The sequence below is a fragment of the Epinephelus fuscoguttatus genome, linkage group LG3 (genome assembly GCF_011397635.1).
Source record: "Epinephelus fuscoguttatus linkage group LG3, E.fuscoguttatus.final_Chr_v1".
Classification (NCBI taxonomy): Eukaryota; Metazoa; Chordata; class Actinopteri; order Perciformes; family Serranidae; genus Epinephelus; species Epinephelus fuscoguttatus.
In genome coordinates this window covers 16,613,540-16,630,945 of record NC_064754.1, presented here as the reverse complement: position 1 = coordinate 16,630,945, position 17,406 = coordinate 16,613,540, and the positions used below count along the sequence as shown (strand labels likewise).

General features: G+C 40.9%; 1 protein-coding gene across 2 annotated transcripts in view; it reads right to left on the bottom strand.

Moving 5' to 3' along the window:
* Positions 1–1,779: 1,779 nt before the first annotated feature.
* ugt8 (UDP glycosyltransferase 8) overlaps positions 1,780–17,406 on the bottom strand; it is a 30,248-nt gene continuing 14,621 nt past the window's right edge. For both annotated transcript variants that reach the window (XM_049572991.1, XM_049572992.1), the window contains exons 4-6: positions 8,439–8,515; positions 6,272–6,491; positions 1,780–6,014 (exon numbers count right to left, since the gene is read on the bottom strand). In XM_049572991.1, coding sequence (XP_049428948.1) covers positions 5,633–6,014; positions 6,272–6,491; positions 8,439–8,515 — 679 coding nt within the window. In that variant the 3' untranslated portion in view covers positions 1,780–5,632. The remainder of the gene's footprint in view (positions 6,015–6,271; positions 6,492–8,438; positions 8,516–17,406) is intronic.

Sequence of the window (17,406 nt, the reverse complement as noted above, 5' to 3'; positions counted from 1 at the left end):
CTGTGCTTTCTGTGATATCAGATTCCTCATCAGCAGAGGCCTGCCCTCCGTCTCTTCCCCCCTTCCTGTCTCAGTTAACAGAACAGTGCCCGATTTGGCCACCAGCGACAACAAAAGAAAACAACTTCAAGAACGTAAATTAAACATACCTGCAGATGCTTTTGACTGTGTGTGTGTGTGTGTGTGTGTGTGTGTTTGTGTGTGTGTGTGAGAGAGAGAGAGCGAGCGAGCGAGGTCTGCGGGCCCCTGCAGGCGGTGTGAATAATTAAGAGGGCCAGTGAGCGAGGCAGGGTACCAGGCTGGGTGTTTTGTTACCCCAGCCTCACTCAGCACGAGCATACAGCATTAGATAACCCTATCTATCCGCCCCAGCTTGTGTGCATGCGTCTGTGCAGTTGGCTACTTTAGATGATTCTACCATTTGATACCTACAAAACCTCTTTGCTGCCTGGTAACAATTCCCGACAGAAAGCCTATACATCCCCTATCAAACTGAGACTGGCAGCATCAGCTGCTGTAATCAACATCCACTCTGTCAGCTCTCAAAAACATGAACAGTATGCGTTTGTCTGTTGGATATTACAGAGGCGTAATGCATTCACTGGAGGAAATATTCTGTTTTTCTGAATTAACAATAAAAATTTCATTAATTCAGAAAAACAATTTTATTTATATAGTAAGTTTCATATAAAAATGCAGTCCAAAGTGTCTCACATAGCAAAAGTGAAACAACATGGACGAAAAAAAGAATAAAAACAATAGCTTTACACTGGAAAATTTAAATAATAAAATATTAAAAATTAATCAATTAAAGTTTATTGAATGAAATAACCACCAGTGATAACAAAAAACAATGATTAAAATAAAATTTTATGGGCAAGAAGGGTAAAAAAAAAAATTTTCATGAAAATATTTCTCAGAATTCTAAAAAAAAAAAAAAAAAAAAAATCTTACCGTTAAACTTCAATTAACAGCCTAGTCCCGATTAAACAGCCAGTCCCTTTTACTCGCCTGGTGTAGCTACACATTTTGACAAATGAAGGCCCGTCTCAATAAGACACCTGGTCAGTTAATTTTTACTTAAGTTCTTTGGATGTATATAACCGGACTGTTGAGTAATTAGTCAGCTGTTAGGTTTGCACACACAAATATAAGTGTTGAAACTTTTGTCAGTATAGATGCTACACATCGTTAGCTCGGTTCATTTAATTTGACCAAAATGATGAGCACCAGAGAAGACCGAAAGTCACTCAGATTTACCTGCATGATGAAAAACAAGTGGTGACTCTCTCCCTCTGGAGCTGGCATAAAGTCAGAATATTCGTCTATTTCTTGAGAACCCGGTGAGTATTTATATACCTTTAGTCCGTAAGGGTCCCCAGTGTGTAAAAATTAATAGTATTGTTTTAACAGGATATAGCGCTGTTGTGTGTGTGCCGGGATATAAAGGCCTGTCCCTTATGTAAGCCTGTTGCGTTTAGTGATTTAAGCAAATAATAGCCCAGGCTACTAATTGAAGTTTTATGGTAATTCAGAAAAACTGGGCTTTTTTTTTCCTCAAGTGAATGCATCACGCCACCACACAATATTACTGCTTAGTAGTTCTAATAACATGCAACAACCAATAGCCAACAAGAAGAAGCAAAATATAATTAGACATAATTTACTAATGACAGTAAAACTTTTTCTCCACTTTCCTATCACTGTTTCATCGGTCTTCTTTAAGACAATTCAATAAACCAGAGCCACTTTTTGAGGGAAAAAAAAGGGTTTCAATCATCTCTGCAAACAAAATATGTCATTTTTATTCAGCATTAGTATTTTGTTTACATTGTTCTATTTACAACATGGACACACATGACAGGAAAATTGAGGACTTTGTCATTTTAAAATCAAAGTAAAATAAAGGTTAAAAAAAAGCGAGTGAGTGGAAATGTCTAATATTTAAGGAGGGAGAGGAGGAGGACGGAAACGACAAGAATACAACGACAGCAGGAAGTCAAGAGTGAGACAAAGAGGCGGACAAATGGAACGAGCGAGTGCACTACTGAAGACGGAACAAAGGAAAAACTTCAAGCTGATGAAATGCAAACGTCACGAGAACACGTCAGACTGCGGAGCAAGTACAGAGACATTAGAGAGTAGTAAAGGATGGGCATGGGTAGACATTTAACTATGTGGAGCTCTAACATTAATACTGAAAATAATCATTAAAAAAAATGATGTATCTTCACAAATATATATATTTTTTTCTCTCCAGATTCTGTTCATAGCTTCTGTAGCACCTGCAGGCCCGTCTCCCATTACCAACAGCTGAATTTTTAATAGATGATGATAATAATGATGATGATTCAAGTATAATAGTCTGTTTTAGCGGGGCTGGGTTGGGCTGTGCAGGTGTAAGTGTAGCTCACAGAGAAAGGAAGATCATGAAGCTTATTTCCTTTATCATACAGGATTTGTGAACATACATGGTTGGATGTTAAGTCCTCGACAACTTCTGACAGGTTAAGTGATAGCATTTCTGTTTCCTTTACATTGCTGTATTGTCCATGTGTGAGGCTTTAGTAAGTTGGTAAACAATCTCTTTGCTAGAAATGCCAATTGCAGTTGCAGCTTTACAAAGTAGACGTCTGGGCTGTGCTGCTGGAACAATGGAGGAAAATACAGTAAGTGTGGCCTGAGGCTTTGATGACCCGTCCAGCTGGAAGTCTCATGTTCATGAGATTTTTATGTCCCATGTCCACGGAGCACCTGCCCTTCTGAAATGTCCATTAGCAAGATACCGAATCCCCACAAACTCCGAAGATACTCTTCCAGCTCGCCCTGTACTTTGATCTCCTCGACGGGGGTTCAAGAAAAGAGAATTTCACTGCGGGGATCAGTGTCACTTTGACACAGCATTACCCATTGTAAAAGCAGAGGGGTTCACCTTTGTTGTCGGAACTAAGTCACTCTTTCACCCTCCTTACACCCTTCCTCCATCTGCATTAAGAATTAACAGACACGGTGGCGGAGAAACAAGAGTAACATAAAGCGGAGTGGATTGACACATAAGAGGATAAAAAAAAAAAGCTACAGAAGGCAGCTTCGATCTTACGGAAAGAAAAGAACGTAAAGAATCCATTGCATGGGCGTACACTTAGTGTGATGGCTTCACACAATGGCAGAAAGGCCAGTGGTTGTTTTTACATGACTCTCAGTAGATTAAAACGTACATCATAGTTTCATCCATACACTCAAGTCTAAAGCTGTACAGTGATCACAAGCATTGGAACAGCACACATACACATGTATTCAAGCATACTGCATACACAAATATTTGCATTATAAAAGGTCACATCCAGAACGTGAATCATTCACACTCAGAGTTAATAAAATTATATAAGGTCTACCTAGTTTGTACATGAACCTTGGTGTCTAACAGATTTTAACTTGCAGGAGAGAAGCGTTGGACAGATCTCGACCTGAACTGTCATTTAAAACTAGCATTTGCAACACGAGCTATGTCAGAAATCGTAACTCCTTAAAAGCATGGGGTTTTGCCTGGAGGAGGTGCCTTGCGTACTGCGTCACATAGTGTTCTTTGCCCAATGCACGTTCTCATCGGCTTGCAATGGGTCGTCTCGTCACTTTTTGGACTGCTAACAAAGTAGTTTATTAATCTAATATCTTCCTTAAAACTCAAGCTTAGCTGTAATTTCAAACAGAGATTATTTTTTCTAGTCTTCTGTGATCATTAATTTACAAAGATACCCTTCAGTTTTTGCTCCTTGTCTTGCTAGCATGGTGGCAACCACGGCTAACGTTAGAACTGCCTGCAGACTTTCAAGACTTTTACCCGACTGCTGATGAATTCACAAACTGACTATTGTGATGTTATACTGGAAAATATGTACAACTAAATGGGCCCTTCTGTGCGGAGTCTGCATGTTCTCCCCGTGTCAGCGTGGGTTTTCTCTGGGTACTCCGGCTTCCTCCCACAATCCAAAGACATGCGGGTTAATTGGTGACTCTAAATTGTCCATAGGTGTGAATGTGAGTGTGAATGGTTGTCTGTCTCTATGTGTCAGCCCTGTGATAGTCTGGCGACCTGTCCAGGGTGTACCCTGCCTCTCGCCATGTGTCAGCTGGGATAGGCTCCATTGTTGTGGAACATGCACAGAGCACACATGAGATAAGTTTGTCTAGGGGGTTTTCCTCCAAAAAGCCCTTACTGGCAAGAATCTATCCATTGTAACCCCAACTACAACCAAGAAACCCCTTTCTGGAAGAAAGCCCACTAAGCAACGTCTCCTGAAGGCTCACATATCTCGCCGAAGTCCCACAAAACCACATCCATCCAGGTGAAACCTCGTGTTTTTAGGGAGTTCCATCAGAAATCATCAATCAAATGAATCATAGAGGAATGAAGTACAAGTGTAGCACTAAACATGGCAATAAAGTGATGAATCCTAATTAATAAATAGATGAGGGATGCAGAATTAAGATATTAGACTGACGGAGCAAGTATTCGTAAATCGATAAAGCTCTGACTCATCCCTCATCACCTGACTGGATGAGTTCAAGGACACTTGTGACCTGGCTCTGCCTATCCACAGTATCCTCGGTAGCCATTGCCATGAAATCTCTTGATGATGACATGATCACCCCTTTTCACACTGATAAGCCAAACAGTTGAGTTACTCTCCACCTGAACAAACTGTCAGCCAAGAGACAATGGGTACACCGCACAGCTAAGTGCAGTCACAGGATGGCACGACCATGTGAAAAGGGAAAAATGTTGAAAATATTTTCAACACACTTGAAAACAAGACCACCATGAATACTGTGGACAATACAACTGCAGAGAGCACAGAGTTGTGCCGACTTGTAATAGCTGCAGCTGTCAGTCTTTGTTTTGTTTGCTTCACCAATATGTCAGACAATATGCCGTGCGAAGAGGAGGGAGTGTACATCTACCACCACACGACCCCACCACTGATTCATGAAATAAATTAAAAATAAGATAAGGTTAAAAAGGTCCATCATTAAAATGCATTTACACAGTAATAAATATATTTGTTGTCTATTTACAGTTTACACTTGTAGAAGCAGAGTTTGCAGTTAAAAACATTAAATCCTAACTATTTCAAAAGTTATTCGTTTGTTTTCTTGTTTTGTTCTGAGGATGAGGGGTTGGCGCTCAGGATTTCCCCTCTTCATCATCCTTCCACGGGTAAGGAAGGCAGGAAGACGACAGAGAACATGCAGGAGAGATGATGCACGTGAAGAAACAATGTCCTCCCAACGTGTCTTTCCTGTGTTTCATCCTCAATAACTTTCCAATTTGGTGTTGTATTGCTGTAGCTGCTTTTTGTTAGAGTTTTTTCGTTAAATTCGCCTCAGTGCACACATACACATACACCCACACACGCACACACAGATTTTGAGCACCCGATGCCTTGCTCCGTCCCCACACGATGCATCGTGTATCCTCCTACAGCCTCTCGCTCGCTCTGAGTAGCAGTTGCCTCTCGACACAGACCTAAGAACAGCTTTCTCCTCGAAGCTTTTATAAAACCACTTAACCAAACCTAGAGCTGAGTCCTTGGGGCAACTTCTTCCTCGTCCCTCTTGGCCATTCGAAACATTAATTCATCTTCTTTTCAGTTTTCAAGGAGCCATTGCGTTTGTGTTTCCCGTTGGCCATGCTCTCGCTATGGCAATGTCCATTGGCCATGTTACCATCATCCCTAGTGTCGCCAACTCCTCTGCTCTGCTCCCCGGACTTTCCCCTCAGCAATCGTACCAACCGTCGCAGGACAAAGATGGTCAGAGCTACGGCGGCCCCTACAGTGAAAATCACATCCAGCAGGAAGTACTGGTAGGGGGACACCTCATATACGGCGGAGCGCAGGTGGTTGGCACCTTGATGACGTAGGATGTAGCTGATCCAGTAGACGGCCCTGGTCACAGGATGGCCCGGCTGGTCTTTGTGAATGTTGGAGAGGATACGTGCTTGCTGGCGATACCTAGGTAGGGAGAGACAGAGGTTGGAAACAAAAATATAAGGAGGCAAATATGCACACAGCAGACTTTATGGATTATCTCTTAGCATATAAAAGGGCATGAACTCATGAGGGTACAACCATAAGAAAGAGAAATAAAGATGGTGAACATTCACAGAGTGTTGGTTCCATATATGGTCACCAGATGGCACTGATGAATAATTACGCTCATACACAAAGCACTATTGTGTGACTGTGCACCCTCGACTTAGAATTCTAACCTGCTGTCTTTGATGACACTGGTCAGCGCTGTGTAGAGGTCTTCTTCGGTCATGTACTTCCAGTGCAGCATGATGCCCATGCCTTTGGCCGCCACACGAGTCATGGTGTCATAGTGATCTCCGAAGAGAGGAACACCTACCACCGGCACCCCGTGATACATGGCCTCGTAGATGCTGTTCAGGCCACCGTGGCTCAGGAAGGCCCTTGTGTTGGCGTGGCCTGGATGACAGGAGGGATGAGGGATGTTATTTTGCATGTTGGGTGTTATGTTCATTAGTCATTTTTGACAGGGTGCTTATTTTGCTGGGCTGGTTTTTCTCGATTATTTACAGTTTATACAGTAGAGCCCACAAACTGCTGCGCATTCAGCAGTATTTCACGGCTGCTCCCCACTTCATGAGGGCAGGGGGATGGTTTACAGTTGGAGGAAGACAAAACATCTGTGGGAGTGTGTAGGTATGTATCACTTCAACAGTATAATTAACAAAATACCTCAGTCAGTGTTTTTATGAAGAGGAAAATTTCAATGTAAGGGCTTTACTTTCTCTATAACCATTTTAAAAAAGGTTTAATTCTCATAAAACACAGCTTAAATTTCAAGTTTGAAGTTTGTTTTTGGCACTCAATATGGCAAAAAAATAAAATCTCAGCAGCATCATTCCTATTCAAACAGAACAGCAAAGTTAAAGGGGTAGTGTTGGGATGTTTTTTTTAAGTGGGTTTGTATGAGGTACTCATTAATACACAGTAGATTACATACACTAGATTTAGATGTACTGCTTAGGAAAGGGTCAGCAACACTACATATTTTAACTGTCTAAAAAAGGTCTACCTGCAAAAAGCCAATATCAGTTTCAGTGTATGCTGTATTTAGAATATTTTAACCTCTTTACCTTGCCATCAGACGGTAATTTGCAATAGGAAAATTAAGCGATTTATTGCCCTTTTCAATGCCAGACTCCATTGAGAAAAAGATAAATTTAACACAACTAAACACATAAGCTGCTGGTCTACTGTTGTGTAGTTTGTTTGTGTTATTGTGTGACTTTGTCATTTATAAGGGTCCGTTTGGATTCTCCAAAGTCACACAATAACACACACAAACAAAGTGTTTGAGGCAGTGGTAGACCAGGAGCTCGTGTGTTCAGTGAGCTAAAATGACTGTTTTTCTCAATGGAGTCTGGTGGCTTTGACAAGAGCATAGATAGGGAACCAAAGTGTCAACGGCTTCCCTGACAAAAGGGCTGTCTGCGGCAAAGTAAAGCAGTAAAAATATTCTCAATATAATGAACATTTAAACTGATGCTATTCTTTTTAGAAAGGACTATTTTAGGTGGCGTTAAGCTGCTGCCCCCATCCACAGCAGTACATTGCTTAGCTTCTGTGTCAGTACTCCTGTCTGCTTCTCCAAACTCAGGGCATGCCAGCCACCACTGACTGAAGGAAATACACTGACTATGGATAAGTACCTCATACAACGATACATACAAAGATCCAAACTATCCCTTTAATCACAGAAACATGAAGACTTCAGTTACAACAGATACAAACAGTTGGAGTCATACATTAGTTGAAACTAGCCCACTAATACCATTATATTTAGAAGAAGATGGTGATGCTGTATTTATTAAACTGAATAAAAAGTGGACTGGTATTTTGGCCATCAACATTTAATGCCAATGGGTCCACTTAGGTGCAACAGAGTAAAAGGAAAGATTTGTTTTATTGTTTTGTGGTGAACTGTCCCTTTAAAACGCATCTTACTGACCGACCAGAGAGTCAGACAGGCATAACGTCTCAGTATTTGCAGGCTTGGGTAACCACGGTGCTATTACACCAATGCAGAAAACAATGCTGGCTGTCAATATCTGAGTGTTGTTGTACATTCTTCATCCCTGACAGGCACAAACTGGCTTACACGTTCACATTCTATCCACCGCTGTGGTTAATAAGTAGGTATGGGAGGAACCCACCCACACAAAACTTGGTCCGCCATGCCATCAACTTGTATAAAAACACAAAGGATCAGCTATGTGTCAAAACATGTCTCGAGCCATGGCAACTACATTTCAGTTTATATGGTGCGGTAAGCCATGTGGCTGGTGATGAGAGAACTAGAGGGTGAAGTACACATTACAGTATGTGATGTCCTCTCAATGCACTCACCTAATAAGTCATTCTGAGGCATCCAATCAACAAGCTTGGTGTTGTTGCCAAGGTTACTGGGTGGAACTCCAGAGAATCTAAGGGAGGAAAAAGGAAAATAATGATGAGATAGCTTAGCTCACCTTTAAGCAGTTTTGTTGTCATCACAGTGCATGAACACCAAGAAAATCCCAGAGTAACTGTTGACACAGTGTTTCATATTTATTTCATATTTGTCAGATCTTTGATCAACAAATACTGACTCCCTAAGTCTTATATTTACTCCCTAAATATCTTTGTTGGAGCATTATCTGTAAGAATTCCTTTATTTCAACTGTTTTATGACTGCTGATTTGCTTAAAGAAAATTTTGATATTTTGGATAATACACTTATTTGCTGTCTTGCAGAGACTTCAAAGAGAAGATCCGTACCACTCTCGTAGGGCTGGGTATTGACTGACAAATCACAATCACAAGTACCAACACCAGTATCCTTAAATGTGATACCGATATCAATAGAGTACTTTATCTGATACCTTTTTCCTACCTCATTTGATACCCATCATGTGAATGGAAGCACTCAGTTGCGTAAAATGCCACCAGACGCCACCGCCGTATAGTATAACCATACTCTTGAATGTTTTGGTAACATCTCAGCACGCTTAACTGCCAACTGCGCTCGACTTTACCACACCACAGAATATATGGGTTGTAGCTGCCGCGGTAGTGGGCCAACCACATGTCACATTAAATATAAGAACGCTTACAGTGATTGGCTGCTATAAAAAATAGTCATTTTTTTCATAGATCTATACACAAAAATAATCAAATGAAGGTATTGTTTGACTCAAAAAGTTTTACTTCTACTTGTATTGGTATATTTCAGTTGATTACTGTCTGCATAGTATGAACAAAGCAACAGCTAGCAGTCGTTTAGCTTAGCTCATTGCACTCAGAGTGGAAGCAGGGAAAGAGCTAGCCTTGTTTCGTCAAAGGTAACAAAATCCACCTACCTGTACATCAAAAGCTTACTAATCAACATGTTAAATCCCAACTGTTTAATCTGTACAGCCGTGGCCAAAAGTTTTGAGTTAATTTTCATAAAGTCTTCTGCCTCATTTTTTATGATGCCAATTTGCATGTACTCCAGAATGTTATGAAGAGTGATCAGATGAATTGCAATTAATTGCAAAGTCCCTCTTTGCCATGAAAATGAACTTAATCCCCCCAAAAACATTTCCAATGCATTTCAGTCCTGCCACAGAAGGACCAGCTGACATCATGTCAGTGATTCTCTCGTTAACACAGGTGAGAGTGCTGATGAGGACAAGGTGGAGATCACTTTGTCATGCTGATTGAGTTAGAATAACAGACTGGAAGCTTTAAAAGAGGGTGGTGCTTGAAATCATTGTTCTTCCTCTATTAACCATGGTTACCTGCAAGGAAACACGTGCAGCCATCATTGCTTTGTACAAAAAGGGCTTTACAGGCAAGGATATTGCTGATACTAAGATTGCACCTAAATCAACCATTTATCAGATCATCAAGAACTTCAAGGAGAGAGGTTCAATTGTTGTGAAGAAGGCTTCAGGGCACCCAAGAAAGTCCAGCAAACGCCAGGACCGTCTCCTAAAGTTGATTCAGCTACGGGATCGGGGCACCACCAGTGCAGAGCTTGCTCAGGAATGGCAGCAGGCAGGTGTGAGTGCATCTGCACGCACAGTGAGGTGAAGACTTTTGGAGGATGGCCTGGTGTCAAGAAGGGCAGCAAAGAAGCCACTTCTCTCCAGGAAAAACATTAGGAACAGACTGATATTCTGCAAAAAGTACAGGGATTGGACTGCTGAGGACTGGGGTAAGGTCATTTTCTCTGATGAATCCCCTTTCCGATTGTTTGGAGCTTCTGGAAAAAAGCTTGTCCGGAGAAGAAAAGGTGAGCGCTACCATCAGTCCTGTGTCATGCCAACAGTAAAGCATCCTGAGACCATCCATGTGTGGGGTTGCTTTTCAGCCAAGGGACTGGGCTCACTCACAATTTTGCCTAAGAACACAGCCATGAATAAAGAATGGTACCAAAACATCCTCCGAGAGCAACTTCTCTCAACCATCCAAGAACAGTTTGGTGACGAACAATGCCTTTTCCAGCATGATGGAGCGCCTTGCCATAAGGCAAAAGTGCTAACTACGTGGCTCGGGGAACAAAACATCGAAATTTTGGGTCCATGGCCAGGAAACTCCCCAGACCTTAATCCCATTGAGAACTTGTGGTCAATCCTCAAGAGGCGGGTGGACAAACAAAAACCCACAAATTCTGACAAACTCCAAGCATTGATTATGCAAGAATGGGCTACCATCAGTCAGGATGTGGCCCAGAAGTTAATTGACAGCATGCCAGGGCGAATTGCAGAGGTCTTGAAAAAGAAGGGTCAACATTGCAAATATTGACTCTTTGCATAAACTTACTGTAATTGTCAATAAAAGCCTTTGACCCTTATGAAATGCTTGTAATTATACTTCAGTATATTATAGTAACATCTGACAAAAAGATCTAAAAACACTGAAGCAGCAAACTTTGTAAAAACCAATACTAGTGTAATTCTCAAAACTTTTGGCCATGGCTGTACAAAAACCAAAGTGTTATGGGGGATTATGTGCTGAGCAATTCCTTGACCAGACTCAGTGACTTTCAGGAGTCTCTGGCAACCTCATCGTCACCACAAAACTCTAGGAAATTAGGAAAGTGAATTAGTGCATAGATTCTCTGCCCGAGGCCAAACCCGACCGTAATTTCCTGACACTATCTTCAGTAGGGCTGACCTTCGACTTAATTTTTGAAAATCGAAGCTTCGGAGCTCAGATCGATTTTAAATCGAAGCCTTCGATGACCGGGGAGGTAATGACTTACAAATTATGGCGAAAAGGTAGTTTGTTGCAACCCTAGAATTAAGATAAAAAATTCACAAACGAAAAAGCACTTCTGGTTGCTGATAAGTAGTGTTTGACTTCTGATTTAACACTAAAAATTAAAACCCTCGGCGCGCACTGCAACGCAAACAGACAGATGCGCGACTCAAAGCAGCATGTGTCACTGAGACCAGACTCAGAGCGCAGCAGACCAGTGGAAAATGTCACCATCAGCATATTATTTTACATCAATAAAATCTATTCTATCATTATTTTCAGTTACATTGTTGAAAGAATTTAGTTGTCTGTGTTCCAGCAGGATAATAGGTCTCCATTCATTGCATGTCGGGCTTTCTATTTCCTTGTCGGAGATGGTGTTGCATTCAAGGTCCCCCCAAAAAAACGGGAGAAAAAAAAGGCAGAATATTTGAATTTTTTTTTTTCACAATCGAATCCCATGCCATCGAACGAAGCTTCGAAGCTTCGGATTTTTTGGGTCAGCCCTAATCCTTGGGCTCCTCATTAATCTTTGGGCCCCCCTTGACGGCGCCACTGGCCGCGCACATGTGAGTTGTCAACGGTGAGAACGTGTGTGTCGGCTTCGTAGAGTTTCCAAGTGCAGCACGGTGCTGGTATATGACAGCAAAAAGATAGGGACCTCGACACTTAAGAGACATATGACGAAGGCTTGCCATGGAAAGAAAGACAAGTCAGCCTTCGATGTCCACGTTCGTATCCTTAAAAAAAAATGTCAGGTTTAAACCGGGCTTGGGCTCGTAATTACAGTTAAAAGGACGGGCCAGGCTGGGCTTGGACAGAACACGTACGGATCGGGTGGGGTCGGGCTGGATTTTTTTGGGCCCGATCTAAGCTCTAAAGTGAATATGTGTACTTCCAAAAATGTTGAACCATTCCACTTCAAATTAGTTTTTCTGCAGTCTGTTTACTACTAACCAAGCTAGAATTATACTAGCTGATGTGATGCTAATACAACATTCTACTGGACTACCTTACGTATTTTTACTACTGTAGATGGATATTCTGTTGTACTTCTTATCGGCACTTAATTAGGGATGCATGATAATATCGGCACTTCATCAGTATCGGCCAATATTGGCTTTAAAATGAACTATCACAATCGGCCAACATGCTTTTTCTTAATATGCACAATGAATGAATATGACATACATTGAAAAGTAGTGTATTACATGTCTCCATCTGCTAGTGGGCCATCATGATAAGAGTATGCAAGCATAATATGATGTTAATTCCACTACAGAGGATACCTGATGATCACTAAAATTAGGTAGTGAAAAAAGTGGATATATCAGTATTGATATTTGTTATCAGTCAAACAGCTTGTTACATCTTGGCATATCGGATATTAGCAAAAAATCCAATAACGTGCATCCGTCCATTTAATGTTAATCTCTCATTGGTGATTCTTCTGGCGTGAGGTACAAGCATAGTGAGGACAGAGGATGTACAGTAGGTATAGTGAGTGGAAGAAATACTGCATACAGAAGGCTAAATGAATTAATTGAGTCCTATATGTACATGATGCAGAGCATGAACAAAGGGGAATTCAATGTTGATCTCTCAAAAGCAAAAAGCTGAAGGGCTTTGCTTGTTCACCCAGACATTTAGGTTTCGACCCGTTGACTTCTACGGGCGGTGGTGAATGTGCACAGTGTTGTGCGTACGCTTGTCGGTGTCTGCGGCTGTGTGTGCGGAAGCATTCACCCAACAAATGCAGCACACAATACATATGCATGCAACATTACGACCCCCATCCGTCCATCTTTGTCTCCTTCCCTCCCTTACCCAAAGTCTTTCATCTCTCTTTCTCTCCTCAACAAAGCACCAATTCACTGTCCTGCCAATCAAAGCCTACATTCATGCAGCCAATTATCAATGACACGATTCATTTGGCCTGGTCCCTGTCCCTCTCATCAGCCCTCTTCCTTTTTCCATTAGTTTGGAATGGCCACTGAAAGCCAGATTACCATTCAGTGTCACATACACAGTCTTGGGGCTCCTGCCTCTAGCTACAAGTTTCACAACAGTCTCACTTCACCTGTAGACCTGGTCCAAGACCTACATGCAGAGCATCATTATCTGATATCTCACAGCAACAGATTAGTACTTGAGAGTTACCTTTGTCATTTTCCACAATAAAATGACAATTATCACACATCACCTTGCACACATGTTGCATGCCAAAACAAATCCAGCCACCCTCATTACAACACACAGTGCTTTTTGCCCACAGCCCTGGCAACCTTTCTGACAACCACCTCATTCCAGACACTGCAACCACAGTCTGATTGCCTTAGATCACACCAGGGACTCTGCCCAGCTCCAGCCACTAAAATTCAATGTGTTTCCCAACCTCATAAATTCAGTCATACAGTGAGTGTTGTTGAACCTTGCTCCCAGCATGCAACAGTATGCTGCTTTTTCCACAGCTCTCAACAATACCTAATGCTTTGTGTTCTCTGTTCCATATGATATAGCTGCAAATATTGCGCACGCACACACACACACACACACACACACACACACACACACACTCATAGAGGTAAGGTACAGACAACTGAGGCAGATATACAGTCAAATATTTAAACTACTCCTGTGTTGATGAAGACATAGGGGGTCAAACGTGTTACTACTTTGCTTGGTTGTGTAAAGGGGTCATGATCCACCTGAGCTTGACTTTGCTCTCCAGTAGTGCACATTGATATTTCAGTTGCTCAAGGCAACAAAATCACTTCCAAAGAGTAAATCCGCATCACCTACTTTTACAAGACATACTAAATTTCCTCCTCTACTCATCAACTTCATAGTATTGTCTAGTAATTTAATACATTTTTCCTCTACTTCTCTCTCCTGCCTTATCACTCGTATCTCACATCCTCGCACTTAACGTGATCTTTACATTACATGATCACTCCTCTGACCTCTCTTTGAGGTCAGACATGTGATTTGTCTATAAATGGGTAACTTGTAACTTACTCCTTGCACTTCTGCCCTTGGTTATTTGTTATACAGGGGGTCTAGAAATATAATGTTATTAAGCTACTGCACTCATTACGGTAATATTCACTCGAGAGAGAAGTTTGACTTTGAACTCACATAATCTTGGTACTCACTCACAGAATAAGTTGTTGCTTCCCATTCTTTCAAAGGGTCCAGTGTGTAGGATTTAGAGGGATATAGTGGCAGAAATGTAATATAATATAAAGAGTATGTTTTCTTTAGTGTCTAATCACCTGAAAGAAAGATTTGTAGTGTTTTCGTTACTTAAGAATGAGCTGTTTATATCTACATAGGGAGCAGGTGCTCGTCTACAGAGATCGACATGTCGCACTGCCCTGTTTCTACAGTAGTTAGCAGCCCCTCCGCATCGAGAGCTTTGGAAAAACGCACAATTTTTAAAACTGAAACCACTTTATCCTGCGTTTTTCTCTGCTTTTAGAGACCTTTGCGGATAATTCAACTCCCGGTAAAAACCTCCTAAACAATGAACACTGAAGGAATTCTCACCAGCAGAAGTTTCAGCTGGTTGCAATCTGCACTCCTCACCACTAGATGCCAGTAAATACCCCTAAATCTCAAATGCTGGACCTTTCAAACAAATGATCAATTTTAAAGAAATCTGGCAATCAACTAATCTGTCAGTTATAAGTAATTTTGCATTTATAAATGTTGGTAATCAGTTAACAAATGCTCATGGGTTTCTACATTCTTATAAGCTTTTTATTCTGTGGCTTTCAATGTAATAAAAAAAAAATCATGAATGGTTTTTAATCAATCAAGTCTCCTGGGCACAGATATGCAAAAGGAGGAAGAGACTTGATTAGATAATTCAGCTCCCAGTGATGAACACTGAAAGAATTCTAACCAGGAGAAGTTGTAATCTGCAACCTTCACTGCTAGATGCCACTAAATCTCACACACTGAACCATAAATCAGAACTGAACTAGGAAAATGCCACTCTCTAACAGTGCACTTTATACACGGAATAATCTGCAACAGACCTTAAACTTGGACTCTCTGCCACCACTACAGTTCAAATGCCTCATTTCAGATTTTAGATTTCAGATTTTAAATAATAATCTACTCTGTTTTATGTTTATTATCTTGTATTTGAACTTTTAGCTATTATTAACTGTTATTATTGTTTGTTGTTTTGTATGATTACCATTTCTATTTTAACTTTTTAACATTGGTTATCTGTTTATTCTAACATATTCAAGGTTTTCTTATTGATTGCATTTTTTTTTTTTTAATCTTTCTCCATGTTTGGAATCACTGACAACAAGTGTCTTCCTCCGTTGATTTCCTGAGTCTTAAATAAAGGTCTGAATGAATTAATGTTTTAGCTAAATCCTTTGTTCAATAGCTGTAAATGATTAAAAAAGGCACATTTGCATGTCACACACAGTGCCAGAAGGAAATGTTATGGTTTATGGTCACAATGTCTTCACTGAAACAAAAATAAAAACGAGGAGCCCTTGCCAAAAACATTCAAAGTTCAGTATTCCATCACCACTGGGTCTAAAAAAACAAACACTTTGTGAATGTATAACTGCAATGCTAAGAGTAATGCCCAAAACTACAAAAAAATAAATAAATAAAAGGCTTAAAAACAAACGACAGCTGAAACCTATGATCCAAATAAAAATGAAAACAACCTTTTAAAGCGGCACTTATCTGGCACAGACGGACCTGATCAAAAGAAACTCGACCATGCTGTCAGTTATGACTTCATTGTAAATTGTGAGTTTGTACAACTGAAGACTTTCATCAACATCTGCAAACATGTGCATGTTTAACCATTAACCCAGCCGCACCATATACCTATAGAAAAGTCAGGTTTTGGAGCCATGTGTGTATATATGTGCAAGGACTGAGGCTTTGTTCCAGTAATGCACGACTTGGACATCCTACAATAGATTAACCTCTATAAACAAACAATTTCATAAGGATTACGCAACCTAAACTGGTCGGTTTTGGTTGTCGAGGTATTCTTTAGTCATCTATGGGATAAAAATTACACACCATGAGTGGATGTGGTCAGTGACTCACAAAGTTTTTAAATATACCGAGATAAGAGTTAATGATTTACAAGTTCACAGATGGAATTTTTAAGCACTGAGGAGGGAGGGAGGGACAGAGGGAGTCACTTTTTTTTCCTCCTCTATCAGCTCCACTTCTCTCCTCTTTATTTCTCATGTTTTCCTGCTCAGGAAAACTCAAAGTCAGTGAATCATTGCTGTGGGACTCTGCGTAAATGATTACAAGAAGATTAGATTCTAATCACACCTGTCTCTTTCACAAGGCAGGCACAAATATTTGAGACAATACTGTGAGGGATCTCTTGTTGTTAATTCATCCTGAGCACTTAAAGGGAAAATTCGGTTTATTTCAACCTGTCTCCTATCGTCCTAAATTTGTTTCAAGTCACTAGTGACATAGAAATAATAATTAGCATGTTAGCCGTTAGCCTAGATACAGCCGTAGCGTCAGACCTGTTAAAACGTAAGTGAACGGGCATCCTTTCAAGTGCAAAGTTAGTCTACTAAACAAGCTTTTTCTCGACAAAGACCTCTCTCCTCCTCCATTCTTCAATTTCACGAAGCTCTTCGTCAGTGTATTCTGGCTAAAATAAATAAGGGCGGCCATCGCCTCTCGATGTGGAAAGCCTATATACTAACATTCCACATTTAGGTGGTCTTCAGAGTTGTTGTCTTACCTTACGGTGTGTTTACCGTTTACCTCTGCTTCCCAAAGCGCTGCCGAAATATCGCGAGAACAAGCAGCGATCTCATACCGTGCCTGAAATCTCGCGAGAACAAGCCGCAGCAGCTGCAAGGCAGAACCGGACAGTAGCCTGAAAGGTTCATTCATTTATTTTATGAAAGGTTTATAGAATAATGGCTGACTTTTTGCCAGACTTCGACTTTGTGGAGGAGGAATTTGATTTTGATTTTTGAGTTTTATGGCCGCCCTTATTTATTTGAGCCAGAATACACTGACGAAGAGCTTCGTGAAATTGAAGAATGGAGGAGGAGGAGAGAGA